Raw genomic sequence first — 25,980 nt, 5'->3', positions numbered from 1 at the left:
ATGTGCATGTGTGTGCGTGCATCGCATCTTTGAAGAGCGATTGAAACGAAGGACGCGATTTTACCAAACAAAACCGAGGACGCGGGTCTGTTAAACTTGAAACGAGAAAGAGGAGAGACTGGACCGATGGAGAAAAATCGCTTCAAGGATTTTCCTCCACCCATGCCACGGGCGATGGGTGAGAAAACCCATCCTGGAAAGTTACCGAGACGAACGTTAACGATCGCGACTTATCCTGCCCGCAGGATCCAATAAAATCTAGCTCCTGTATTTTTTATAAACAAGACGGTATTTCTTATCGAAAACCGGAATGATTTTTTTTTCCTCTGTTACGAATTAATTGGATGCCGTAATATCTTTTATTTGTCGTCTGAAACTTGAATATTAAATTTATTAACAATTAAATTTTGAGATATTGTTATACTTTATAATTGTTTATTATTAAAGTTATTAATACGTATATTTCAATATATTTTTGTTAGAGTTAAGTAAAAATTATTTCAATTTTCGACTAAGCAAACTTTTCATTTTCCGATTTTTACTTTTACTATAAGATTAGTCTACTTGAATGAATACTTTCGTTAAAATACATTAAAAGTGAAAATCGGAAAATAAAAAGTTTTATAATTGTTGATATAAATAAAAAAAGCTGTGTATCAAGCAATACATTTTTATTGTAGCGTTTTTCTAAATTGGCATAAAGATAATTTTCATCCAATCCTTGGAATTACATCGCTTACGGAATTTAGAAAAGATCAGGTTTTTAAAATCTACACACGTATATTTGCGGTCAGTAATAATTGTACAATACGCGAATAGCCAGAACGAGATGTCTGTCCTTTTCTAAAGGTTGATATGCAACGAAGCTGGAAAGTGCCAAGAGATGCGAGGAATTGAATAGATAATTCGACGATGGCGTCATTACGCGAAACGAACGAAGAAAGAGCGACGGCGGGAATCGCCAAGCGATAGGGAAGAAGAGAGGAGGAAAAAGAGCGAAACTTCTTCCCCTACTTCTCTTTCGAGTTAAAATACAAGGAAGAAAAAGACGCATCTATATAAGAACGTACATACACCGTCGCTCTGGACGGTCTTGACAAGTTGTCGCCAACCAGCTCGGGCCTCACCTGATCCTTATCCTGCGCCTTATATTTCCGGTCGACATTCGATCGCGCTCCAATCTTTTGGAGAAAAATAGCGTGGTAACGTAATTCGCGAGGTGCCGTGATCAAGATGTTGGACAGATACGTGTTACTCTTGATTTTCGCAGTGGCGGCTACGTCCGGTACGAGCCAACCACGAGTGTGTAAGTATTCCATGAAATTGTCAATTTGCAAAAAAAACGAAAATTGGACACGATACAACTGATCAATTAGTAAAAAATTAAAATTTCAAAAATGTTTGTCTTCTCCGATTATATTTATAAATTTGGAGATCGAACTCGATTTTCGAACAGTTTGCACTTTTACGTTAATTGTAGTAAATAAGATTATTTTTAAATAATAATAATTCTTAATAGTAAATAATTAAAGTATTTAAAAGAAGCTTAAGAAGTTCACTGTTCTCTCTCTCTCTCTCTCTCTCTCTCTCTCTCTCTCTCTCTCTCTCTCTCTCTCCTTAAAAAAACAATAAATTTTGGTTCACTAAAAATTTGTAATATCCACTTTGATTAATTTTATAATCATAAAGTTTTAAATGTTTTAAATGTCTCTAATCTCGAGATGCCAAATATAGATACATCTGAGTATTCTCTCAATCTGTATTTGATAAATAAGAAAATATAGAATATGTTGATTATTGAACAATAATCTAATTTTTCGTTAGTCACAATGTGCATTCCGGAGATATACTCGAAGGAATGCGTGAAAATGATGGAAGATTCGGTGAGCAAAGGTTTCCCAATATCGTGCATTTCTGGACGCGATCGATATGACTGCATCGAGAGGGTCGGCAGGAAGGAAGCGGATATCGTCGCCGTAGATCCAGAGGACATGTATCTCGCGGCGAAGAATAAATTGGCTGAAACAGCGGGATACAACGTTGTCGAACAGGTGATATATTCGGCACTTAAAATTTAACAAATCCATGAATTTTTATCCAATGTCTGTTAAGTTTAATTTTAGTTTATTTAAGTTTAATTTATCTTTCTCTTGTCTTATTTTATTCTTCTTTTTAATTTCTTTTTTTTTTTTTGACTAATTAAAATTAAGAAAATATAAAAAGTAAATTAAATTGTTTTCAAAATTAATCTTACATTAGCAAAAATAAACATAAATCTGACACTACTTAAGAAAAAGCAAATTTACACTTTAAAATGAAAAGTAAAATCAACGCGCTGCAAAATTTATGAGTATAAAAAACCCAACAATTATTTAACGCGATTATTTCCTGCAGATACATGTTATTCGTATGACTTAATATATCTTTTTATTTCTGTTCAGGTGAGGACGAAGGAGGAACCCGAGGCGATATATCGTTACGAAGCGGTAGCCGTAATACACAAGGATCTGAATATTAACAACGTCCAGGGCCTGAAGGGTCTTAAGTCCTGTCATACTGGGGTGGGCCGTAATGTCGGATACAAAATTCCCATCACGAAGCTCACCGCGATGGGCGTATTGACTGACATCAACAATCCAGAATATTCCGCTCGCGAGAATGAACTTCGAGCTCTGAGCACGCTCTTTGACAAAGGCTGCCTGGTCGGCAGATGGTCACCCGATCCTGCCATCAATCAAAGGCTCAGTAAGTGGCAGTAATCTTCGAACTTAGAGCGATTATGTCATATGGGCGAACTGCCGACAAATGATATGTTAATTGTAAAATAATACGTGTACATAAATTGCCTCATTGCTTTTTTAAGACATAAACTTTTTGTTTTTCACTTATATAAAATTAAACTATAATCGTGTGAACAAAAGTGATCTTAACGTAACAAATTGCAATGCTGAGGTAAAAGTCGTTACGTTAAGTAGAAAGTAAAATTACAAACGTTGCGTAAATAGGCTCTCATTTCTTCAATTACAATTGAACTTTTTTTTCACAAATGACGAAACGATTAAAGCGTCCATAACAGCACGCGTTATCTTTCATACCAATATCTATCTTAATATTAAACGTTGATATATATTTAGCGGTTTTTATTCTATGAGTGATTATGTGGTTGGAAAACTTTACAGTTACTCGGAGTAAATTATGGAAGAGTGTATCGTTAATTTTTTTTCAATCGAGACACTTTGAAGAATTCTCGTTTGCGTTTCTTCAGAGGAGACATACAGCAACATGTGTGCACTTTGCGAGAGACCAGACGTGTGCGATTATCCGGACATATACTCCGGATACGAGGGAGCTTTACGCTGTCTTGCACACAATGGCGGCGACGTCGCCTGGACGAAGGTCATCTACGTGAAACGTTTCTTCGGCCTGCCTGTCGGAATTACTCCGGCGGTGCCGACACCCGAAAATCCGGCTGACTTCCGGTACTTCTGCCCGGACGGTAGCAAAGTACCCATCGACGCGAACACAAAACCGTGCACGTGGGCTGCCCGACCCTGGCAGGGATATATGACCAACGGAGCTGACGCCAACAATGCGGAAGCTATCCAGAGAGTGCGTGATCTGTTTCCTAAGAACTTGTTTAGACATGTTTTCAATGACTAATTGAACGTTATATAGAGGATAAGAATAACTCCGAACGAAAATATTCCTACATATATTATATGATTCTTTGATCTGAACGATGAATCTTAGAAAGATGGTAATAAATTTTTTTTTCATATTAGCAAAGATTAATTAATTAATTTTCTTAAATACCGCTAAAAATAACTAATCGTAATATAACATAAAACATAAATAAATGTTTCACAATTAATTAAACAAGCAATTAGGAAGGAAAATTTAATAAATAAAGATTTGATTGATAAACGATTATATTTTATAATATGTTGCATACATTGTATGCAAATTGTTATTTAATTTTGGAATATTTTTTGGAACAGGAATTAACGCAATTAGGTCAGCTCGGCGAGAACGAAAGGGCAGATTGGTGGTCGGATCTTCTGTTGCTCAATGAGAAGACTCTGGCTGTCGCTGCACCACCAGTATCACCGGAGGAGCATTTAAAAAGTGCGAAATACATGGATGTGATCGAGAGGAATTCCGGAGCACCGGAAAGAGACGCACGTTGGTGCGTTTGGAATGAACAGGCATTGAACAAGTGTCGCAGCCTCGCTAGAGCCGCATTCTCCAGGTACAGTCACGTAAATTTCAATCAATTAACTTGATGTCTTACTTCAAGACAGACGAATTTAATTCTTCATTTTATTTATATTAATTAGATTGTAAACATAAAAGTATTCCTCTTACGTTTTACATTACACGTTTTACATTACACGTATCACTATCATTTATATAGAGACGCCAGACCTAGATTTGACTGTATACTGGAGAAAGACGAGGCCGCTTGCTTAAAGGCCGTCAGGGACAACGGAGCAGACATTACCGTGCTTGACGGTGGATCGGTAAAACTTGCGATCAACGATTACAACGCGCAACCGATCGTAGCCGAGACTTACGGTGAGGGATCGACAAAATTCAGCGAGCGACCAGCGGTCGCCGTCATCAAGAGTGGCTCTTCCATAAATGGACTAGGTACTAGATGAAAGCTCGCATATACAAAACGCATTTGTTCCGATAAAATCTACAGACTATAAATTCTATAATGTTGTGTTAATAAAAACATATAAAATTCATTAACATTGAAATTACATCTTAATTTTAGATTTTAGATATATCAATATTAAAATTTTCAGAAAAAAATGTGAATCTCGAATAATTGAAGAAAAAATTTGCAGGAAAAATTTTGTATAAATCTAAAAGAGATTTTTCAAATTTCTGCTGCATAATTATTATATCATTAATATGTGTACTTGTCTATAGATGATCTCAGAGGCAAGCCGTCTTGTCACAGCGGCTTCATGGGCGATTTCGCCGGTTATCATGCCCCAGCTCACGCACTTAAACAAAAGGGGCTTATTAACGAACCCAGCGAGATAAATTCCTTCTTTTCGAAGTCTTGCGCGCCTGGCGCACCTCTCAATTCGAAGTTCTGTGAACTGTGTGTTGGCAATATCAAATCCGATGACGATCAGACAAAAGAAGCGACGAAATGCAGACCTACGAATGCCGAATATTACAATGGCGGAAAAGGAGCACTCAGGTAATATTGGTCTTTTATAATTTTTTATATATGTATCTTCAGCTAACTTGTATAAATAAAGTCAATCCATAAAAATCCTATGATAAAAAATAAAACCAAGATATGTAAGATCTTCTCGATTTGATAATGAAAATGATTATGTTTATAAGACTTTTTATCAAACATTCAATTCAATTCGTGCATCTTTTTTAGATGTCTGAAGGATGGAAAAGGAGACGTTGCGTTCGTACCTTTGACAGCTTTACAACAGCTCGGTAAATATCATTTTGTTAAATAAATTATATATCTTATATATATATAATTAGAATCACTATTATGATTGCCTATTGTGTAGCTTTGCGGATAACACATATTGTATTTTAGATAAGGAGAAGGATGGTGCTGGTAAACCGGAAGATTACGTCTTGCTTTGCCCGAACGGCGGTCAGGTATCCATCCACGAATGGGAACATTGTAATTTAGGGTTGGAGCCACCAAGGGTAATTGTCAGCTCAGCCGGAAAGGGTCCAAATGCCCTGGAAGAATTGAAACATGGCATTTTGGCCGCGAGCACGCTGTACTCCGAAAACCCAGATTTGCTGCGCCTCTTCGGTGCCTGGGGTGACAAACCCAATGTATTATTCAAGGTAAAAAGGATCTTTTCTCATTTTGTTAAAATAATTAATACACTGCTTTAAATCCATATTAACTGTATCGGATCAAATATTAAATGTGATTATATTAAATTCTGTATAAAAACATATTAATTTAATAAAAAATGAAGTATTAATTATTTAATTAATTATGCAATAATATATATTTATATAAAAATATAAATTAAGAAATAATAATTTATATCAATGCTATGTATCAACGTCATAAAAAATGATCAAGACTTTGTATCTTTCTTACAATATACCGTTTTTTAAATTCAATAATCATACATATAGTTAATTTATCTTTGTATAATGAACATTATATGATATTGTTTTTAGGATGATGCAAAGGAACTGATGTCCGTTGATAATTCATGGGATAAATGGAACAGTTGGGCGGATATTCAACAACAGTATGGCACTCATTAAAATTTGACAATCAAGAATTAAACACTAAACTCTGATAACCGTTGATTATAAAATTTGTGATATTGATGCTATTACTTTTGTAAAAATTATCACTAGGTCACATATCAACAACTCGCAAAAAAAACTATTAAATAAATAAAATATTATCACTGTTGATAACCTTGCTTATGTTTATGCATTGACAAGTAGCATACTGCCAACAGAAATTACATATTTTCATATTACATTAATCTTTTATGAAATCATGCCGAGCATAAACTTGAATCAAATGCTTATTTCTTTAAATTTGCAATAAAAATATATTTTTCTGAGCATATAACATTACATTATTACATTTCCCTTTATTAATTTTATAAAATTTTTTACATTAATATTTCTTAATATAACAAAGGAAATTATTTGTAAATTGAAATATAAAAGCGACCAGCGCAATATTAATTAAATATAAAACGTACATGGTAACAAAATAAATAAAAAAACATTAAAAAAGATTAAAAAATATAAGACGTTAAAATTAAAAAAATTTTTTTACGTCTCTGACTAACATATAATATTCCTCAATTTGTCGTGAACAAGAATAGTGATTCTACCGTTTCTACTGCGCATGTATTTTTTGTATATAACATTCGAACTAAATTTCCAGTGTTGCGTAGCATTTAGCAGCATACTCTGCTTCGTAGAAATCATCACTCTTTCTTCCCATCTAAAAATAAATAAACTTTTTTGGATTAATACGTCCGACAAAAATTCACTAAATTCACTTAATTTCTCCTTTTTAAATGTGCCACAAATTATATATTGTCTTTGTCGTAAAACTAATACATCATTTAAGAAAAATGACGAATACATTTATTCAAGAAAATGAGACACCTTTGCTCATTTACTTGTTTTTTCTTACTCTGTGAGCAACTGTTTCCTTCTCCAAACTGAACACCATGATTCATTTATAATATCACTTGAATATACAAGACAAAGCGCTAATTCTGTCGCAGCCATTGCTATCACGTGTACCGAGACATCACACAACTCTTCATCTAACATTGATAAATCGATCTATAAATAAAAATTGTTTATTTATCTCTATGTATAATTTGCATACTAAAAATCGAATTGCTACACACTACTTATATGTATTATTTATGTTTATAACTACCATGTAACTGCCGCAAAAGTAAAGATGCACGATATTGTTTGAAGTAATGACTTTATGTTGACTATCTTCGTTTATATTCAATATGTAATATGAAAGTAATGAGAATGGATCGGCGAATTGTATGTTGAATTTAACGGCTTCGAAAATTTTCTTTTCATACATTAACAAGTGTTTCTTTTGATTAATGTATAAATCCTTGGCCAATTGCAGTATTACAGTAGCCTAAGAAAATATATAGATATTACGAAAGATATTACGACAAGATTATTTCATTAGATAACAAATTTATATTTAAAACTATAATTATTTTCATCATTTATAATAACATTCCTCTTTCGATCTTTCCTCTAGATAAACACTTTTTATTACCGATGGTAATTTTTCACTTGATCCTGCTCGCTTAAGAGCTATCCAGAGACACGCCAAAGCCATTAATTGTATATCATCCGTCTTCACTAAAATTCGATCGATAGCTACATTGAACAACTTGATAGTCTGATAAATAACATGAGACGGATAATAGCAGTGTACCTAAAAATTATCATAATCATAAATGTCTCAAACAGAAATTAATATTCAATAAATATATTTTCTTATTCTAGTTGAACTTAATAAAAGATATCTTGTGGCAGTTGTTGTCTTTTATTCTTAGTAAGAGATAAAATTATCTTCGTATATTTGATGATATCAAAACAAAACTTATATCGCTCTTGTTTTTTTATTAAAATCATTTTATTAATATCGATCGTAATAATGTTATACTCACGCCCAGACGAATAATGTATCCTACAATGAGTCTCCTTTGTTCTGCATTTACATTATCACGTAGAAAACGAGAGGAGAGCTTCGGAGCATTATCATCCCTCTTGCGTTCCGTATCTGGTACATCCCCTAAGTAATCACACAACGTTTCGTTAACAACATCAAATTCATTCATGTCCTTTTTGATTGATGATTTCCATGTCACTTCGCGTTTCTCGTAACGTACCTTGTCAAAAAATGTAAAAATTATTTTAAATATAATACATTTTAGTAACTTTAACATTAATAACTTTAATAACTTTAACATTTTAATAACTTTAACATTTTTAAAGATAACACACTCGTAATAACTGCACATACAGCGAATAAATAATTTATTTATTTGAAGCTATAACAATATTTCTCCGTAATTGTAAATCTGAAATATATCTAATTTGCATTAGACTGATTCGTATATTAATTTGTATAAAAAATAACACATTGATCTATTAATTATTGATGTATGCATTCTTGTATTATTAATACAAATTGTATTAATGTAGCTTCAAATAAATAAATTATATATTTGTATTAATAATTGTATTTCTTTACCTTCACTGGAGTTAATGGCAGAGCAGAATGACCATCTAAAGGTGTTACAATATTAGATTTATCATTGGACGTGACTGTAATGTCTAGATTATTATTCTTAGAACTAAGACTTCTGAAAAAGATATTTGAAATAATTTAAAGCGTGTTTCCATTATTTTATTTTATCATAATTTAGCAATAAAAATTAATTTGAGATGAAATAAAAATTAATAAATCATTAAATTATTAATAATAAAAATTAATAAATTATTATTAATAATAACTAATGAAAGATTAATTTTATTTTATTTCCATGCATTTTTTTATAGCTTACTTCGTGTCATCAGTTTGTGTATTCAAATATGTCTTATCTTCCAGAATTGCTGCGATTTCATGTGATAAATGTTTGAGTATGCTAGTTAAATTATTGTCTGTTAATAATTGTTTATCGATATTTTTATCCGGATTTATCTTATCATTTTGTAATATTTTGGATTGCAAATCCACGGAATTAGTTGAGTTTCTTTGCAACTTAGTTTTGCCATGTGTTTTATCTATACTTAATACATTCGAATATATATTTGTAAAATTTTTTGGCACGGTACCATCTGAAATAATAATTTATATGAAATAATAATTTATAAGGAACTCTTTTTTAATTTGGATTCACGAATATATTATTTTTTTCATTAGATTCTTTTACGACACTGACTACACGGTTTCCTCATCTTATCTTTCCACATTTCGATACTGCAAAACGTTCGTTTTTTAACGTCATCTGTGAGATGTCTGGTTCTCTGAACATCAGATGATTGTACGACACATCGTGGAAGCTGCTTCCTGCTTTCGGAACAAGATCTAGATAAAATATAATCTATTAATATTATGATAAATAATTGCATAAAATATTGCATAAAAAAGCATTAAGAAAATCAATTTGACACATAAAAAAATAAATGTAATTAAAAAATTCATCTAATCTAAATTAATACTTTTATGTCCATATCTTGGGATGTTTAATTATACATAGAATTACCTGCCCCGATTGTGAAATAATTTATTATTTGCCTCAATCGTTTTATCTAAAGAAACTTTATTACGACAGTTGCTTGAAGAACGTGCTCTACAAAAAATAAAAGTTGTTTTCTTTTAACTTAATTAATTTACTAAGATTTTTATTAAAATTCTTTATTTTATGTAGACATATTATTAAAAAAAATATGTCGAATTTATATTTAAGACAGAATTTTTTCTGTTATGGGATTGTTACCTGCGTGAGATATTACGTAAATTAAAATCGTCAGCCTCCACTACTTTCGTCATCATTACGGTTGTTTTTTCAAGAGCTTCGACATCTCGTCTGGCTCTAATTTCTTTTCTGCAAACATCTTTTCGCACACGCGGACGTGATCGGACATTCTCATTACTATCGAAGTAGACTTCGAATGGTGTTTTGCCAACGGAAGACTTTTGCAACGATATCGTACTAACAGCACGGCATTCCGCATTCAACGACAGTCCTTTCTTTTTTCCACTGTCGGGTTTACACTCAGAAGATTTGCCATTTTGTACAATCGTATATGCATTCTCCTTGTCCATGGATTTGTGATACTTCGTGAAATTTTTTGATAACTCTTTGCGATATTGAAACGGAGACATTTTCACCAACATAGTTTAACACACAAAATATATAGATTAATTTGTCATTGATTAAAATAATTAATAATAATATTTTTAATATATGTTTAAAAACATATAAAATATAAAAATGTTTCAAGTACTCTCATCTATGTTAAATATATATACATATATATATATATATATATATATATACATATATATTTGCAATAAACTATACATACTTTGAATATATATTATGTTTTTAATATTATACTTACTATAATTATAATCTTGATTATCAATTTCACAATAACTAAAGATTCATATTTATTCGATAGACACGAGATACGAATTTAAAGCGCACATTTCGTTGGGAATTCTCGAAGCAACTGCGAAAAAGTCAGCAAATCCTACAGACTCTGAGTTTTTGCCCTAACAGTTTGTATTATTCGTCCTACTGATATAAACAAAGCTATATGAAATAGCAAACATGACGTGAAGAATTCGAAATTCGGCATTATTTATTCGTTCTTTATTATTAGTATTAAAATCGAAAAAAATAAAGAATAGGTATAACAAACATCGGTTTTTTTTTATAACTAAATGCGTTAAGTTTTATTAAGCAAAACTGTAGCGACGTAACATCCTATTTACATCCTATTTACAGTTTTCTGTAATTTATTTACTTTTAATTTCTTTCGAGTGGAGAAATTCTTAACAATAATGTACTCCATAACGCAAACAAGGCAACTAATAAGCAACGCGGCAGTTATGAGAAGTAGTAATGGTACTATATCGCCGATTTCGACCGATTTCCATGACGATGTTGCCTGCGATCAGACACAAATATATCAAACAATCAATCAAATAATAATTTGCAAAATTTACAAACACATGTACTCACTTCGCTTAACTTGATGGACCATTGCGTCTCCAACAAGCGCTCCAGAATCCCGCTATCTCTCAGCAGAAGAATACTGTAACAAATAAAATGGAAATCAATCAGTCAACCATTCAATCAACCAGAATGACGATTTAATCATCTTAATTAAACGTCAATGGATCTCGCACACACTTTGTATTAATGATACCACGATATGGGCTATTTAGTTGCAAACCCATTGCTACGGTAATCTGCGTGATGGTATCCAACGGCTCCAATTTGCAGTCGACTTTCTGCTGCAGCAATGCTGCCATATTGTCCAGAGTCATAAAGGCGTATTTATTCTCCTTGCAAACGCGTTCCAAACCGTCCAAGTAATTACGCGGCAAATTGGTCTCTTTTACTAATAATTGATCGAACAGCACGCTCATTATCTTATCCGACGTATTCTAGTCATAATAAAATTTATTGTAAATTAATACATATATTATAAATCAATATATACAATCAATATATATAATTGTATTGTGAAAGTAAATTCTATATAATTCTATATAATATATTCTATAATTTTATATAATTCCTTCTATAAAATAATGATTTTCAATGACATAAAAACTAGCTTCTAAAAAAAAAAAAGGATATACAGATTAGTATGCAATATATCATATTCTCATACATATAAGACATTTAATTAATTAAAATTTTAATTTTGCTTTAAATATATTTCTCTAAACCCTGTGGTAAAAATAATCTAAGATTCATTTTAAGCACCTGAAAGAAACTATAGTCAGCTGAATCACCAACCGCACTGAAACGATAGGTCCCATCTTTCAGAAGGCCGTCCATGGTTGTAAAGGGCATGATAAATGTTTTGACAGCAAGGAAGCTAATTAGAGCAGCGGAATACGCGGCTAGGATCACAACGGCCGACAAGTGGATCATGAGATGCACTATTTTTACAGGATCTAGCGTCGATTGTTCCATACCTAATATCATTTTTTATAGTGGTCGTATATTTAAAAAAAAATTAAATATAGGATTTAGGTAGTTACCTTGACTACAAAACGCTCCTACGACATAAAACAAAACCTCTGTAAATCTAGACGGCAGATGATTGTTATTTTGAAAAGATAAGGATGTGAATGCAGATATTCTTTGAATAATCACAATCAGTCCGCTCGTAATTATGATAAAAAGAGCGATGGCGCCCCAGATATTCGCGGAAAACGGTGCCGTATAAGCATTCCATTTTACATCGGCCGACGCAGGTCTTTTAATGTATGTGCGACATCTAAAGAATTTAAATAATGGATATTAATTACTTGACTTATAAATCCACAAATATAAAATGTTTTTAATGAACTCGATAAAAATTATAATATATCTGGACAATCAAATTTAATATTCCTGGCATTAAATCAAGTAAAATAGCATTTTCTTAAATCGCATTAATATTTAATATAAATTTTGATAATTTGCAATACGCAATTTTAATAATACAAAATATCTTAAGTTAGATTCCAAACATTTTAAATTTGTTATTAAAATATTGTTTAAATTAAGACCAATACAGCATAGACTTTCAACGGATGTTTTAAAGACGTTCAGAGAACGATCTCCGGATAAGAAGATGTCCTAAGGTATTCGAGACATCCCTCCGAAAATAAAATATGCTGTATGAGGACGTCTCTATTTAGTACTTGAAAACTTTGGTGTAGTGGAAATATACTTGGTTGTGTAAATGGGCGTTGTAAAGCTGATAGAATCTAATCTGTCCGAGGTCATCATGAACTCCGTCGCCGCGAAGTCAACATCGTTATTCATTAACATCCCGATCGCCCCCGTACATGAGCCATCTGGTAAACACATACCCCATGATTCGGCTTCCTTGTATGTGAATCTGCAACACATTTTAGCATAAAATTTCTGTAGTAAGCAATTTTGTCATCGCCTGTACTACATATAGGAAAGAAGCGAAGCAATCGATTAGTTTCAGTAGTATATTATTTCTGAAAAAACTTCACGCAGCGAAAGCTGTCAAAAAATTAGCTGTCAAAAAATCGAAATTAATAAAATAACAAAAAATTCAAATAAAAAAGTTATGTCAAAATTATTGACAAATCACTTTAAACAACAATAGCCGTTGCGTAATTTCTTGTTCAGAGAAAGAGAGAAGAATACAGGATGAAGGAACAATGATAACGTCATGCTCCGTAATCTTGCTGCAAAATGGGGGATCAGATTAAAAAGGATTAAGACAACAATGTAACCTTCTTTAAAGATATTAAACAACAAATTTTATCATTTTTAGCAATAAGCATTAACACGACATAGAAAAAAAGAAAAAGAAATTAATATATTTTAATTCAAATATTAATTATTAATTTAAGCAAGTATTACACATACAACAATATTATTTTATGTTATTTATATGTTATAAACTGTGTTAATTGAAACTTGATAATCTGTTATATTGAATATTACATTTTGTATCAATAAAGCAAACTTTAATTAATATTTTTCAATAAATTATAATATAATTAGGCTTTATCCATCATACAATCTAAGAACGTATTCGGAAAGACGTCGAAGAACTGGCACTGGCCGAAAGAGAGAGATTTTTGAAGAAAAAGCAGCGGCTAGTGAGGATGAATATTTCCGAAGAGAAACTGCAAGACAACTAAAAGAACTCAAAGAAAAGCAAAAGCAAATTAAAGAAGAGAAAAAAAATAAAAAAGCAAAGGAAAATGATAAAATACCGGAAAAGGATAAAGAGAAACAAGAGAAACAAAAGAAACAAGAGAAATAAGAGAAACGATAAATTAATTAAATTATCTCAAAAAAATCTCAATAAAACATGATAGAAAATATAGAAAGTTATAATAAAATTCAGTATGTCCTAATTATTATCTTGTCTTGAATTTAATAAATTACAGTTTTAATAATAAATTATTATACAATATAATCATTGATAGTACTTATCTACAGATGATTTTACATAAAATATTTTTTCTTTTGCACGCACAAACTTTTATCTAATAGTACACTTACGTGCAATTCAATGCTTCTTGCAACAGTAGTATAACTTCCCCGAAAAAACCACTTATTCTTGTTATTTCATTCTGTTCATTACGGTGAAACAGACTGATAGGAGGATCCTACGTGCATAAAACGTGTTATATAATTCACCAAAGCAACTGCTAAGCATATAATGAATTTTCAGTTTTTAAACAAGATAAAAAACATGAGATAATAAATGAATAAAAGAAAAACATTTTTCAAAGTACTGTTACGTTATGTTTGGTAGAAAAAAAAAATAAGATTATGAAGGCTTATTTCTTAACAAGTTACTTCATTAATTACCAATAATTTTATATTAACTCTTAATACCAATAATACCAATAATATTTATATTAATTTTTTTTTTTACTTTGTCTCATTACTAATTGCTAATGAGTAATTATTGCATGCTTAATTAGAATTATTAAATCATTACTCTACTGTAGTAAGATAAGCGATTTTACGTGGACTGATGTAACGCGTATATTTTGGCCGAAAAGATTGTTTCTTCTGAAAAATAAACCACGTGTGGGACCCTTCAAACCCTTCCTTATATCCCACACACCAAACTGCATTGATCTTAATTCTTTTCCTCTGTCAACTTGATAAACTTCAGTGATGATTTCTTTGCCGGTTACGTTGACACTACTCTGAGCCACCATAAACTTGCAATCGAAAGGTACGTAAATTTCAAAGAAAAAGTCCGCGAACTTGGTCTCATTACGGAAGAATATCAGCCAGGTAGGATATGCCATTGCAATCCACGTTGAAATCTGCTGCATTTTCGTAAATAAATGTTCATGTCGCTTTTTCTTTTGAAGACTCTTTAGGCTTTACTTTATGAAAAAAGAATAGCAAAAGCAGTATTTTACGAAAGAAGAAAAAAAAGTTTTATAAAACTTTAATCTAAAATTGAAGCCTACAAAAATAGAAGCTTTATAAGTTTATTTAACTTAGAAATATATTCATAAAAATTACTAAAATAAAAGATTGCTTTTGTATTTTTATTTACATTAGCTCTACGTATCATATACAGTTTCTTAATATATTAAGAGAAACAATAATATTGCAATAATCAAATCAACAAAGTAAATTTTATTAATAGCATTCTTTAAACGTTTAAGAAATAATTACATATGCAAAATCATGTCTTGTATCTTCATAGTCGTTTAATATCACGAACAAAGGCCTTTTGATGTGATAATAACTTTGTCCAATCTGGAAGCAATTAAATCTCATCTTTTTTGGCAAGAAGATAAATGCACCATTTTTGACAAATTAAATACAGATAACGATCCATTATGTAGCATTTCATTACATTACAATCTTCTAAGAAATCTTTCTTTGATATCTAATCTATTTATATTCGATAATTATAAAGTATTGAAAGAAAGAAGCGAAAAGAAGAGTCTTGATTCTCTCGGTTACCCGTGTGCTGAACATATGAAAATCCATGAAAGTTGTTCGTATATGATGAGTCATGCTCAAATATTTCTGAAGAATCAGCAAGCCTTCGCTTTCCACGAGTCCTGCAAAAGCAAATAAAAGCAAATAAACTTTCGATACATTGAAGGATCGATCGCACGGGATGAGAGCGCGCGCCAATTTAGATCGACACGATATTCCGCCTTTGCGCCTTTGTTCTCACCCTGTGTCTCAATGGGATTCGGATTCGTGTGCAGAAGTATGATGCACGTGTTATTGAAGTAGTCGTGGATATCTTTGATCAGACCTTCGTACACGTAAACTGGCCTGATCAATTGGCCCCACGCGAGATTAAATCTAGTACACTCGAGGACGACGATCAGACCTAGGATCAGGGAGGAGAGATCAGGCTTGGGAAACATCCTTCACCATGCGATCGCGTGACGCAGATCGGCGATCATAGGAGCGGCAATAGGAGTCCGATTAATTTCACGAGCCAGCTTGGCAAATCGAGCGCGATACGCGATGATCCCGGATCCGATCCATTTCGCGGTTGCATCTGCACTGTGGTGTCTCCTTACCACCGGCCGCAACGACGGGAAAAGTAGTGAATTGTAATGTACATATCAGATAAGTGCAAAAGCGCATCGATAACGTGTCACACAATTACATGACAGTCGTGCAGAGCAAAATAATAATGTTTCACTCGCGCGTTGATCGCGTGCCCGATCGCGATTCCATACGACAGGTATTTTTCCAAAGAATTACATCTATAATAATTATAATTATAGATAATTGTATTTGATAGAAATCGTATCGTTAAATGGCTAAATTGATTTATGGAGGATGGAAAGATCGTGCTTATACGCGACGAGATTCGAATATTAAGAACAAAGTCATTTCTTAGGTAAATGACGATCGCCGCTGACACAGATTCTGCAAGTTCAAAATAAATTATGCATTTGCTTTGCTCGCACATATTTACTCACTGGTTTGCGAGCTAGGGTATTGTTCAAATAATGCTTGGTACATCGGTGCCGATTCCAAGAGGAATTTAATAATGAGCAAAATGAATTGCGAATTCCGCGGATAAGTCTATAAATTGAATGACTTGTATATTCCTGAAACAATTAAATGATTTATCTCATTTAATAATCATGTATCATGATGTAATCTGAATACAGTTACGCTACGCATGATTCCTATAATTGAGTGAAAACTGTGACTAACAAATGAGTTATGGACATATAACAGAGATTAGAAGTTATACATGAGATTACTATTATTGATTTGCCTTACCAACATAAATCTTACTTATTACTGCGTTGACATACCAGCATATATATATATATATATATATATATATATAAAACTTCGGATTTTAGAATGTTTTAATAATTTTTCTAAAAAGATCATAAATTTTTACAGCTTTCAGTAAATTAAGATATTCAATCGACGATGCACTAAAGTGACTATGAAACTTATCAATATATTTTTCCTTCACTTTATATCTAATTAATATTAACTTTAGTAGTACATGTTTCCTATTATATTTGCATGAGATACTAAAATGTATGAATCATCCGTGTGTAATCTTCTTACATTTTGTTCAATTTTTTAACGAAAAGATAATAATTTACTTAACGATAAATGCGGTTGTTACTTAATCTTTAAAAGTTTATTGTAAACGTCTATGACTCATACACATTTAACAATTAACAATAATTAGTAACAATTAACTTCCCGTAAAGACTTTTACATATACATAAAATCAATATATAAACTTATTATATAATATACATATATATAAGAATATCATAAGCGCAAATGTCAGTTCTTTTTTTTTCAGCGCATTCAAGAAATATCATGTTACGAAAACTTATGTATGCTGTTCTCATCTTTTGCGCTATGATAGCAATGTCACAAGCCAATCGTAAGTATTCACAAATACAATATGCTTGAATGTAATTAAATAAATTCTTATATTATGTTCAAAAATTAAATAGTAATATGATATTATAATATTATATTTTGCAAAAAAAAGATCTTATATTTTTTTTTTCTAAAGAGCTATGCTGATGCGAAATTTAGAGAATTTGTTTGTTTCATAGATTTACAATCTTAAGAGGCGACGCAATCTCTGTTATCACAAATTTATTAAAAATCTTAAATCTTCGTCTGACTTCTAATTATTGATTATAATAAATTGTAGAATTACATTCAAATTTATTATCGACATGTATTACATTTAATAATAAGACTAGTTTATACGATAAACTTCAACGTAAAGGTAAAAAGTTAAATCCAGATTTGTAATTGAAAAAAATTTCTCTCATTTACAGCGCTAGCAGAAAATACGGAACTAAATGATATTAATGTACGTGCTCTCTTGACTACCATACTAACATTGTTGCCATCCAGCCAATTCTCGATAAACGAATACGTAAATGATGTAATGAGAATATACGGAATACGTTTACCGTGTACAATATATTCTATCATCCCGTGGGAATTCAACTGCACTCGGATTGAATGATATTGATGAGGACTTGAGCGAAATTTTTTTTCTTCTCTTTTAAATCTGTATTAAATATTTCAATTGTGTTAATTATATACTTCTATTGTAAACAACTAAATATTTCAATATATATTATGAACAATATGATAATACATATAATATAAAATTTTTTTCTGTAATATAGAAGAAACTGTTTATAATATTGAAAATGCGTTTTATTAAAGAAAAATTTTAAATATTTAAATAAAATAATTTTGATTTTTTAATTTTATTTAATTATTAAATAAAATATTTAAATATGTATCATCTAATACATAAAATAAAAAATATAAAAAGATTTTGCAATACGTTTGATAATCGGTATTTATATAAGTATTTGTTAAGAAAGCGTAAAAAAATGAGTCATGTTAAAAGAGTCTCAAATATAATATTAAAAAATAAAATAGATTATTTTCTGTTCTTTTGTATGTTTATCTATCGTTTAATAATTTCACAATGACAATTACGATAACCTAATAACCTACAAGAACTTATTTCACATTTTTACAATATTAATTTAGAAAATAATTAAAATTCTATATTGTAAAATTCTATATTTATTGATTAATTATATGAAATAATTACATTAACAAGAATTTTTTGTTATCTTCTTATTATTTTTCTACATAAAAGTAATTTATATATATTCTCAGTTATATTTATATATATATATATATATATATATATATATATATATATATATATATATATTCTAATTAATTTGTTCTATTTTAATGATTAAATTTAAGGTCTTTCAATTATGTTGAAAGATATAATTTTATTTTATTTGTTATTCAGATTAATTATATTATGTAATTTGCATGTCTTTTCTTAAAAAAATAGCAAGTAGCACAGAACCTAAATTAAACAATTATTTCACGATGCTCGCTTTTTTTTTCTTTCAAGTTTCCCTTTCTTCCTTAATCGTATCGAACGAGCAAATGAAATAACATATAATAAAGTAACATATAATTAGTTTCTTCTTAAAAGGCAAAATCAAATAATACAATAAAAAAGAAACAAAAATTTCAACAAATTATTTGCTTATAAAATAATTATCTTAGCCTTTAAGAATATACGTGATGTGTGTATATTGTTTTTATTTTGTACCTAGAAAACTAAACTTAGCAATAATTAATAAAAAAAGAGCCTAAGACCATCTTTTGTTGAAGAATTACGAAACAGATTAATAATTTACTTTGACAAGTTCATTTACACATGTGTAAAAACAATATTTTATTTGCTTTCAGTTAATATTTTAAATTATGTGTCTAGTTTCAGAATATTTTTACATACACAATCTGTCATATTATCTCATAAAGAAAAACCCGGAAACCTTTTTCATCATGCCAAAATGCAACGATACTAGAAGACTGGACTGTAAATGTCATCATAGGCATCGACAGAGTTTTTCCATACGAAATTAGTACCGATAACAGAACTTACATACGTAATGCATTATGCGTCAGTACTGTCCGTGAAAAGTCGTTTGTATTATTAGTTCTACTAATGCTACCAACCAAGCAAGTTTATTGCAAATTTCGGTACATATATTTTTAATGAGGGTAATTTTTTAATAGATCTTAGAATAAAATTTAGAACGCTTAGAATAAAATAAATTCTCAGTTCCGAGCGAAAACAATTAGCAAGAAAAAAACATCAATTTAAAACATCGCAGCGTCTGACTCCGAACATTATTTGCAACCGCATTATCGTTCATAGTATCAATTACGCTAACTAAAATGTCAGGCTGTCAAAAAGTTGCATTTGTCTAATTATTTTGCCAAGGATTTCTGCCGAAAGAAGCCGTTAAAAAGAGGTGTGATACACCTCGACAAAGTGGCTTTCCGGAAAAAGTTCCGACGAAGCAAGGAACCAGATAAAAGTTCACAGTCGGGATACACAACTAAGTTCGATATTCATCATCTGAGACTAATTATTCATAAAATGAAGATATCGATTCTAATTTTTTGTTTAGTCGTGGTATACGGATCCTGCCGTATCATCGATGAAGAAAATGTCGATTTGGCAGAAGAAACAGAAAGTAAGTCTTAAAATAATATATTAAAAATATATATGATTATAATATATTAACGTTGCTATCTAAAAATATTTTGGCTCTCTTTGTGGAATTACAATTGTAATACTTTCCAAAATTGTAATATTAAATATCGTTCAATAAGAATTATACATAAAATTTTTTGAGTTACGAACTACGTATCTGTTTTTTTGTTAAATTGCTCTTCTCTATATATCTTCTGATTAATTTTTGATAAATTAATCAGAACTTACTTCAACAAATAATTATTTGATACAATATTAGTATATACATCTTATATAAATATAAATTTATATAGAATTAATAGAATTTGTATTACAATAGTTATTCTTTTATTGCAACTTTTTAGATTATGGAAATTACGAATTGGAGTATGCAAATGCACCTTTTGAAAAATCTTTCTCAAGGCAGCGAAGAGCCAGTTTGTTCTCGCCAATTACATCACCGATTAAAACGATTACAACACCGATTGAAAAGATTACAACACCAATTGAAAAGATTACATCATTACCCACAAAGATGGTATCCGCTCCAACAAAGATGATATTAAAGTTACTTGGCTTAGATAATAGTCTTATAGCTAAAATTTTAAGCTTTCTAAGTTTTATACCTCGCGCATTCCTGGGGGATAAAGATGTGTGTCCCAAAATAGAAAAGTTACCTGATTTGCTCACGAATATCATAAAACATCCGTTCGGAACAGCCCAAACCATAGTATGTTACGTGTTTCAAATAATTGGCGTCCCAGGCCGTGCATTACTACGAATAGCTTTTCCATTAATGTCGAGATTCTTTTGGAGGACTCTCTTACCAGTATTCCACAGAATCATGAATATGATAAATGATACTGTTTCGTTACCTCCTACTCTTAAGGCCATGGTTGTCTCGTTTAATATGATATATAAAGTCCTCCAACTAACAGGAAAGGTTCCTTAAATTTGATTTCTCATTCTTAAAAGCAAGTTATAAATTTCGAATTTAATAAAATATTTTTTATTAAATTATACTTGGATCTCCTTATCTTGATTATCTTATGACTTGTCAGTTCAAAGCAATATTAAATCTTTGTCACGTCATTTTGAATAATACGAACATATATAGTAAAAAAAAAAATTACTCAACAAGTTTGTTAAAATGCTAAAAATTCTTATGTGAAATCAATGTTAGACAAATTTGATAAAAATATTAATTGTATATGAAAATTTAAACAACATGAATAACATATTTGCGCAATTCATATTTTGTCGTATGTTTGATTGTGAATGATATTACGCTAAATTATTTGTTTCGATAATCTTATATGCTAAGAAAAATCAGGATAAAAATAAACAATAAAGTAATTGTATTATGAAAATCTTTTATTTATTTTTATATGTTCTCTTGTATAATCAAAAACATCACAAATATATGAGATACAAGACTCATAAAAATAATTATTTCATAAACATAACTACATTTTCAAAATCATACAAAATATAGAAATAAACATTGATCTCAGCAGACTATCTGTTTTGCAAATTAAAAATTTTCTGTGTGTGCTGAGAGATCGAATTATATTTTTAAATTTAGAAGAGTAATCAATCTCAAGTACATAAAACTTCCAACAATGCCAAACAAACGTTCCACCGAACATAATCACTGACATAGACAAACAATCCACTTCTTTAAGTACACAGTCTTTAAGTACTTTACAGAACTTACTTCTGTTCAGAAAAAACGTTTAAGTTACACAAAAAAATAAATTCTGTTGTGTATATCATTACATCAACGCTTCCTATTCCTAACAACTAACGTTGTTAAGAAATAAATAAAAAAATTTTACTCAATACTGAATTTTTATCTAGAAATTTTATACTTTATACTTAGAAAGAATCGTCATCATCCGTGAACTCATCTTTTTCTAGAATCTTCGAAATTTCTTCTTCATGTTCGTCAATTTCATCTTCTAATAAATGTGATTCTCCTTCCATGAATCTTGCAAATCTAAAATATATCTTTATATCTGCATTGCTAATTTTAAATTTTTATCTAAAATGTGATGTTTGATTTAATAAATTATAACCTTATGGGATCTTTTAGTCTTAAAACTGTTTTCCAAGGATTGCATTCTGGACTGGAGCAATAATTCTGTAATTCTTTTAAAGCTTTCTTAGTTTGTCGTATTCCTTCTTGACGATATTGATCCTCACTTAACAATTTCTGTTTTTCCGAAAACATGGCTCGCCTCATGAAAAAAAAAAAGAAAGAATGGTACATTATTTTTGATAACTTTTTGCATTTCAAAGTAAAATATGAAAAAAAAAGAAAAAAAAAATCTTTATATATAGATAAATGTACTCATATTTAATAAATTTAATAAATTTATTATTATATATTTAAAAAATATATATTTAAAAAATTTCCAAGTCCAAAGATGTCCAAAAATAAATCAAGATTATTAGATATCTGACAAATTAATAATGCACTTATAACGTTTCTTATGTACTTGTGAAAATTTGTAATACTAGTTTTAATCAAGATTGAATAATGTAAAGATGTATAACCTAAAAGATATAATACATTTTATTAAAAAAACTGAAAATACAATTGCTTCATATATAAAGTACATTGTAATAATTGTTCAAAAATTGCTTAAACATTTAAATTTATTAGAAATATATGAATAAAATTGTAAATAAAATATATGTAGAATAATTGTATATCTTAATTAAAATAGGATGTTATATTATATAGAATATATTTCATTTTAATTTACCTCTCCCTTCTTCCTCAACTTTCTTATTTTCAATTATAGAAAAAAAAATGTAAAAATTATTAGGTTTAGAGGAGATCACATCATCATGATATTGATTCAACTATAAATGTCTTACTATTGTAATTTTTTTATGGTTGCCATTTTTTTAAATGGAATTATGTATCTTTTGTTACCTATAACTCTTTTCGTTATTTTGAACATAAAAATATTAAGGTAAAACTGTCAAAAAATAAATAATTTACAAGATATTTTGTACTTTATTTTAGCATATTTTAATATATTCTTGTAAATTATTAACTTCTTGACATTTATATCTTAATATTTTTATATCCAGAAGAATTATATAATGTAACAAAAAATGATTTCATTTAAAAAAATAACGACCATAAAATTTCGACAGTGGTGCCATCTGCAAATGAATCAATATTATAATCATGCAACCTTCTCGAAACTTTATTTTAGTCTAAAAAATTTTTTTCTACGATCAAAAATAAAGAAAATTTTTGAGGATAAATTAAAATAAAACATTCTGTATAAGTGCTGTTCAATATATTTAAGCACACACATACACACATATATTAGCAAAACATACAGTGCTTTTATATATGCAGATAATTAAATAATTATAAAATCATTATTAAAATATACATGAAGCCATTGAAAAAGAATAACACAAACAGAAGAAGATAAATATGTACACAATGGATTCGAGTTTTATTTAAATCTGAAAAATAAAGTTTTTATATAACTGCATTTCTATGCGGTATATGTAATTAAAACAGGCTGTAAAACATCAAAGAAATAATACTATACATCCTAAATGCTTACCAATACCTTTTTCCTCGCTCAAATATTGCTTTTGGAAAATTATAAAGAAGTATAAATATAATACAGCACGAAAAGGATGCCTCGCGGAAGTAACTGCTATAATAAACCAGTGTCAACCCTACAAGCTATAAAACTATTTATAACAACAGTTAAAAATAAACATCATATAATATAGCTTACCTGCAAAAACCATTGTATTATTTGTTTTGTTCTCGCATTAGTAACTGGACCGAAACGATAGCAGATTATGAAGCTAATTAGAGATGTAACAAGTATGTACCACATCACCCATTCTCTATATTGCATCACAATTAGTTGCATATTTTCCCATAACGTTTTAGCAATATAAAGACTCATCGATGCAGCAAAGATTATGTACACAGTTTTTCCCTTAATTATAGAAAGATATTTTAAATAAAATGTTTTATTTTTATTTAAATAAAATGTTTTGTTTTATTACATATGTCAAGTATTATTATATTATATAGTATTATTATATTAAAATAACTACCCGTATTAATTTTCCAGCGATGTATATTAAAATTATAAGAGACAAAGTTACTCCAAGTACTATGCCACAAGTATAATAAAATACCGAATTCCAACTTAATATCCTGGCACACCAGAAAATTATAATACCTATTACCATCATTGTTACTCCCCATACATTGATACCTGAAAAAGAAAAATATAACATACACTGACATGTTACAGAATAATAAAATGAATATATATACTTACGTGTGTCTATTAAAGTCATCATATAACCATATTGATTTGGAGAATCTATATAAATGCCTATACATGAATTTTCAAAGGGATCAATCTTAAATTGCCTATGTCCTGCTTTTCCTGTATCAAACAGATTGAGACTCCATGATTTTTCATTTTGATCATACTTTTGGTAAACTTCATCTGGTGTTTTGCCATCATATAAAACATATGAAGAATCTGTATTGATATTTAGATGCATCTGTAGTTTCAAAAATTTATATCATAAGTATATTGAAATTTTTTAAATATACAGTATCTTAGAAGCTTCTTACAGTCATAGTTCTCCATATATGCGTCAAATATTTTGAGGAAGCATTGTGACAATACACTTTTAGGCCAGGACTATGATTTTGTATTTTGTCATCTGCACTCAGAAAGTTTATTTCTGAAACAAATATATAAATTCACTAAATTAAAAATGAAAGGCAAACCAGGCAATCAAGATTCTGCTTCATCAAATATCTACTATCTATTACATTTTTGTCATTTAAATAATATCTTCAGTTTATTACATTAAATTATTTAAAATATATAAATATATTATTTATATTCTAGGCTTAGTAAGCTTATAATTAGAAACGGATGATAAGATAATTTAATTATTAAATATATTTAAAATATTTATTTTAAAATATATTTTGATAAGAAAATTAAATAGCTTCAATTCGATAAGCGACCTGTTCCGAATGTTTTGTTCCGTATCACTTAATATATATTATTTCGTAATTATTTCAAAATAATTAATATCAAAAAATATAAGTAAAATATTAGGTCTGTTTTTTTTTTAGCTGAACACCTCGCGCGATTTATCTTTCTTTTTTTTCTCTTCAACGTGAAATGAACGTGAACTATAAGAAGTTGTAAAAAAAATAAGCCTTTTGTTGCACAGTACAAAGGTTCAATTTATGATAAGAATCGGACAAAGGTGATTCTTCAATTTATGATAAGAGAATCGAATCAGATTTATTTCCCAGGGGATGAAGAGGTTAACTTACTTGAGTCTTCGTAAATAAGACGTGCATAGGCACACTGAGACAAGCAAAGACATAGGAAAAACCATTTTGCCAGTTTATTATCGGTTAATCTATCCATTTTCTTGGCTCACAGTCTTTTTTATTCACCGTTACATTCACCGCATACCACATATCGCCGGTGGTCGATAGGAGATTTTTGAACGGTGAATTATCGCGAGTAAATACGACGAATCGATCTTCTAACTGTTGCGAGATCTCACGAATCGAGGATTGTG

The 25,980-nt window shown here is 29.9% G+C and overlaps 5 protein-coding genes and 1 long non-coding RNA gene across 10 annotated transcripts; 3 read left to right on the top strand and 3 right to left on the bottom strand.

Moving 5' to 3' along the window:
* The first annotated feature begins 1,052 nt into the window (after nucleotides 1–1,052).
* Tsf1 (transferrin 1) lies at nucleotides 1,053–6,441 on the top strand. The gene is made up of 10 exons (XM_011648340.3): nucleotides 1,053–1,306; nucleotides 1,825–2,051; nucleotides 2,442–2,745; nucleotides 3,266–3,609; nucleotides 3,999–4,249; nucleotides 4,415–4,650; nucleotides 4,939–5,218; nucleotides 5,411–5,472; nucleotides 5,582–5,844; nucleotides 6,193–6,441. The coding sequence occupies exons 1-10, from the start codon at nucleotides 1,234–1,236 to the stop codon at nucleotides 6,280–6,282; spliced, it is 2,130 nt and encodes a 709-aa protein (XP_011646642.2). The 5' UTR covers nucleotides 1,053–1,233; the 3' UTR covers nucleotides 6,283–6,441.
* Nucleotides 6,442–6,554: 113 nt separating this feature from the next.
* Nucleotides 6,555–10,813, bottom strand: LOC105433176 (uncharacterized). Of its 3 annotated transcripts, none has more exons than XM_089072601.1 (11): nucleotides 10,666–10,813; nucleotides 10,038–10,436; nucleotides 9,804–9,890; nucleotides 9,480–9,625; nucleotides 9,102–9,375; nucleotides 8,789–8,900; nucleotides 8,202–8,423; nucleotides 7,805–7,966; nucleotides 7,436–7,657; nucleotides 7,181–7,335; nucleotides 6,555–6,985 (listed from the first exon to the last, which is right to left on the bottom strand). In XM_089072601.1, exons 2-11 carry the CDS (start codon nucleotides 10,424–10,426, stop codon nucleotides 6,823–6,825), a joined length of 1,932 nt encoding a protein of 643 aa, XP_088928727.1. In that variant the 5' UTR covers nucleotides 10,427–10,436; nucleotides 10,666–10,813; the 3' UTR covers nucleotides 6,555–6,822. The 3 variants fall into 3 exon arrangements, with proteins under 3 accessions (XP_088928727.1, XP_088928732.1, XP_011646641.2); XM_089072606.1 differs by having other exon boundaries at nucleotides 10,038–10,401; nucleotides 10,666–10,812; XM_011648339.2 differs by lacking the exon at nucleotides 10,666–10,813 and having other exon boundaries at nucleotides 10,038–10,438.
* A 160-nt stretch (nucleotides 10,814–10,973) lies between these two features.
* On the bottom strand, nucleotides 10,974–16,346 carry LOC105433178 (glutamate receptor U1). The gene is made up of 11 exons (XM_011648341.2): nucleotides 15,982–16,346; nucleotides 15,762–15,862; nucleotides 15,468–15,551; nucleotides 14,798–15,109; nucleotides 14,325–14,431; nucleotides 13,003–13,173; nucleotides 12,326–12,564; nucleotides 12,045–12,259; nucleotides 11,463–11,719; nucleotides 11,292–11,364; nucleotides 10,974–11,217 (listed from the first exon to the last, which is right to left on the bottom strand). Exons 1-11 carry the CDS (start codon nucleotides 16,178–16,180, stop codon nucleotides 11,038–11,040), a joined length of 1,938 nt encoding a protein of 645 aa, XP_011646643.2. The 5' UTR covers nucleotides 16,181–16,346; the 3' UTR covers nucleotides 10,974–11,037.
* A 1,043-nt stretch (nucleotides 16,347–17,389) lies between these two features.
* On the top strand, nucleotides 17,390–18,719 carry LOC148937989 (uncharacterized). Its single transcript, XR_016138590.1, has 2 exons — nucleotides 17,390–17,691; nucleotides 18,101–18,719. It is a non-coding gene; the product is annotated as an uncharacterized LOC148937989 (long non-coding RNA).
* A 1,140-nt stretch (nucleotides 18,720–19,859) lies between these two features.
* Nucleotides 19,860–21,728, top strand: LOC105433181 (uncharacterized). The gene is made up of 3 exons (XM_011648349.2): nucleotides 19,860–19,880; nucleotides 20,104–20,359; nucleotides 20,724–21,728. Exons 1-3 carry the CDS (start codon nucleotides 19,875–19,877, stop codon nucleotides 21,308–21,310), a joined length of 849 nt encoding a protein of 282 aa, XP_011646651.2. The 5' UTR covers nucleotides 19,860–19,874; the 3' UTR covers nucleotides 21,311–21,728.
* Nucleotides 21,715–25,962, bottom strand: Nemp (Nuclear envelope integral membrane protein). 3 transcript variants are annotated; one of them, XM_011648347.3, is made up of 8 exons: nucleotides 25,727–25,962; nucleotides 25,004–25,116; nucleotides 24,699–24,930; nucleotides 24,469–24,632; nucleotides 24,138–24,347; nucleotides 23,958–24,082; nucleotides 22,437–22,598; nucleotides 21,715–22,357 (listed from the first exon to the last, which is right to left on the bottom strand). In XM_011648347.3, exons 1-8 carry the CDS (start codon nucleotides 25,821–25,823, stop codon nucleotides 22,237–22,239), a joined length of 1,224 nt encoding a protein of 407 aa, XP_011646649.2. In that variant the 5' UTR covers nucleotides 25,824–25,962; the 3' UTR covers nucleotides 21,715–22,236. The 3 variants fall into 3 exon arrangements, with proteins under 3 accessions (XP_011646649.2, XP_011646650.2, XP_025075618.2); XM_011648348.3 differs by having other exon boundaries at nucleotides 23,964–24,082; XM_025219833.2 differs by having other exon boundaries at nucleotides 24,699–24,908; nucleotides 25,727–25,930.
* Nucleotides 25,963–25,980: the final 18 nt, after the last annotated feature.

The sequence above is a fragment of the Pogonomyrmex barbatus genome, unplaced genomic scaffold (assembly GCF_055798465.1).
Source record: "Pogonomyrmex barbatus isolate J1 unplaced genomic scaffold, ASM5579846v1 scaffold1, whole genome shotgun sequence".
In the NCBI taxonomy this organism is placed as follows: domain Eukaryota; kingdom Metazoa; phylum Arthropoda; class Insecta; order Hymenoptera; family Formicidae; genus Pogonomyrmex; species Pogonomyrmex barbatus.
The sequence above is the reverse complement of the archived record's forward strand: the minus strand, read 5'-3'. Positions and strand labels throughout refer to the sequence as shown.

Excerpts from the sequence above, each read along its gene's own strand:
- Tsf1 (XM_011648340.3), top strand. The coding sequence starts at position 1,234 with ATGTTGGACAGATACGTGTTACTCTTGATTTTCGCAGTGGCGGCTACG. Across the intron at positions 4,250-4,414 it reads GCTAGAGCCGCATTCTCCAG|AGACGCCAGACCTAGATTTG; the intron begins GTACAGTCACGT and ends TCATTTATATAG. Across the intron at positions 5,845-6,192 it reads AACCCAATGTATTATTCAAG|GATGATGCAAAGGAACTGAT; the intron begins GTAAAAAGGATC and ends TATTGTTTTTAG.
- LOC105433176 (XM_011648339.2), bottom strand. The coding sequence starts at position 10,438 with ATGTTGGTGAAAATGTCTCCGTTTCAATATCGCAAAGAGTTATCAAAA. Across the intron at positions 9,376-9,479 it reads TAAGATGAGGAAACCGTGTA|ATGGTACCGTGCCAAAAAAT; the intron begins GTCAGTGTCGTA and ends TTATTATTTCAG. Across the intron at positions 8,901-9,101 it reads ACACAAACTGATGACACGAA|AAGTCTTAGTTCTAAGAATA; the intron begins GTAAGCTATAAA and ends TATCTTTTTCAG.
- LOC105433178 (XM_011648341.2), bottom strand. The coding sequence starts at position 16,180 with ATGTTTCCCAAGCCTGATCTCTCCTCCCTGATCCTAGGTCTGATCGTC. Across the intron at positions 15,552-15,761 it reads TTCATATGTTCAGCACACGG|ATTGGACAAAGTTATTATCA; the intron begins GTAACCGAGAGA and ends AATTGCTTCCAG. Across the intron at positions 13,174-14,324 it reads CAAGAAGCATTGAATTGCAC|ATTCACATACAAGGAAGCCG; the intron begins GTAAGTGTACTA and ends AATGTGTTGCAG.
- LOC105433181 (XM_011648349.2), top strand. Across the intron at positions 20,360-20,723 it reads TTTGGCAGAAGAAACAGAAA|ATTATGGAAATTACGAATTG; the intron begins GTAAGTCTTAAA and ends GCAACTTTTTAG.
- Nemp (XM_011648347.3), bottom strand. The coding sequence starts at position 25,823 with ATGGATAGATTAACCGATAATAAACTGGCAAAATGGTTTTTCCTATGT. Across the intron at positions 24,633-24,698 it reads GATGACTTTAATAGACACAC|GTATCAATGTATGGGGAGTA; the intron begins GTAAGTATATAT and ends TTTCTTTTTCAG. Across the intron at positions 24,348-24,468 it reads TCGCTGGAAAATTAATACGG|GGAAAAACTGTGTACATAAT; the intron begins GTAGTTATTTTA and ends TCTATAATTAAG.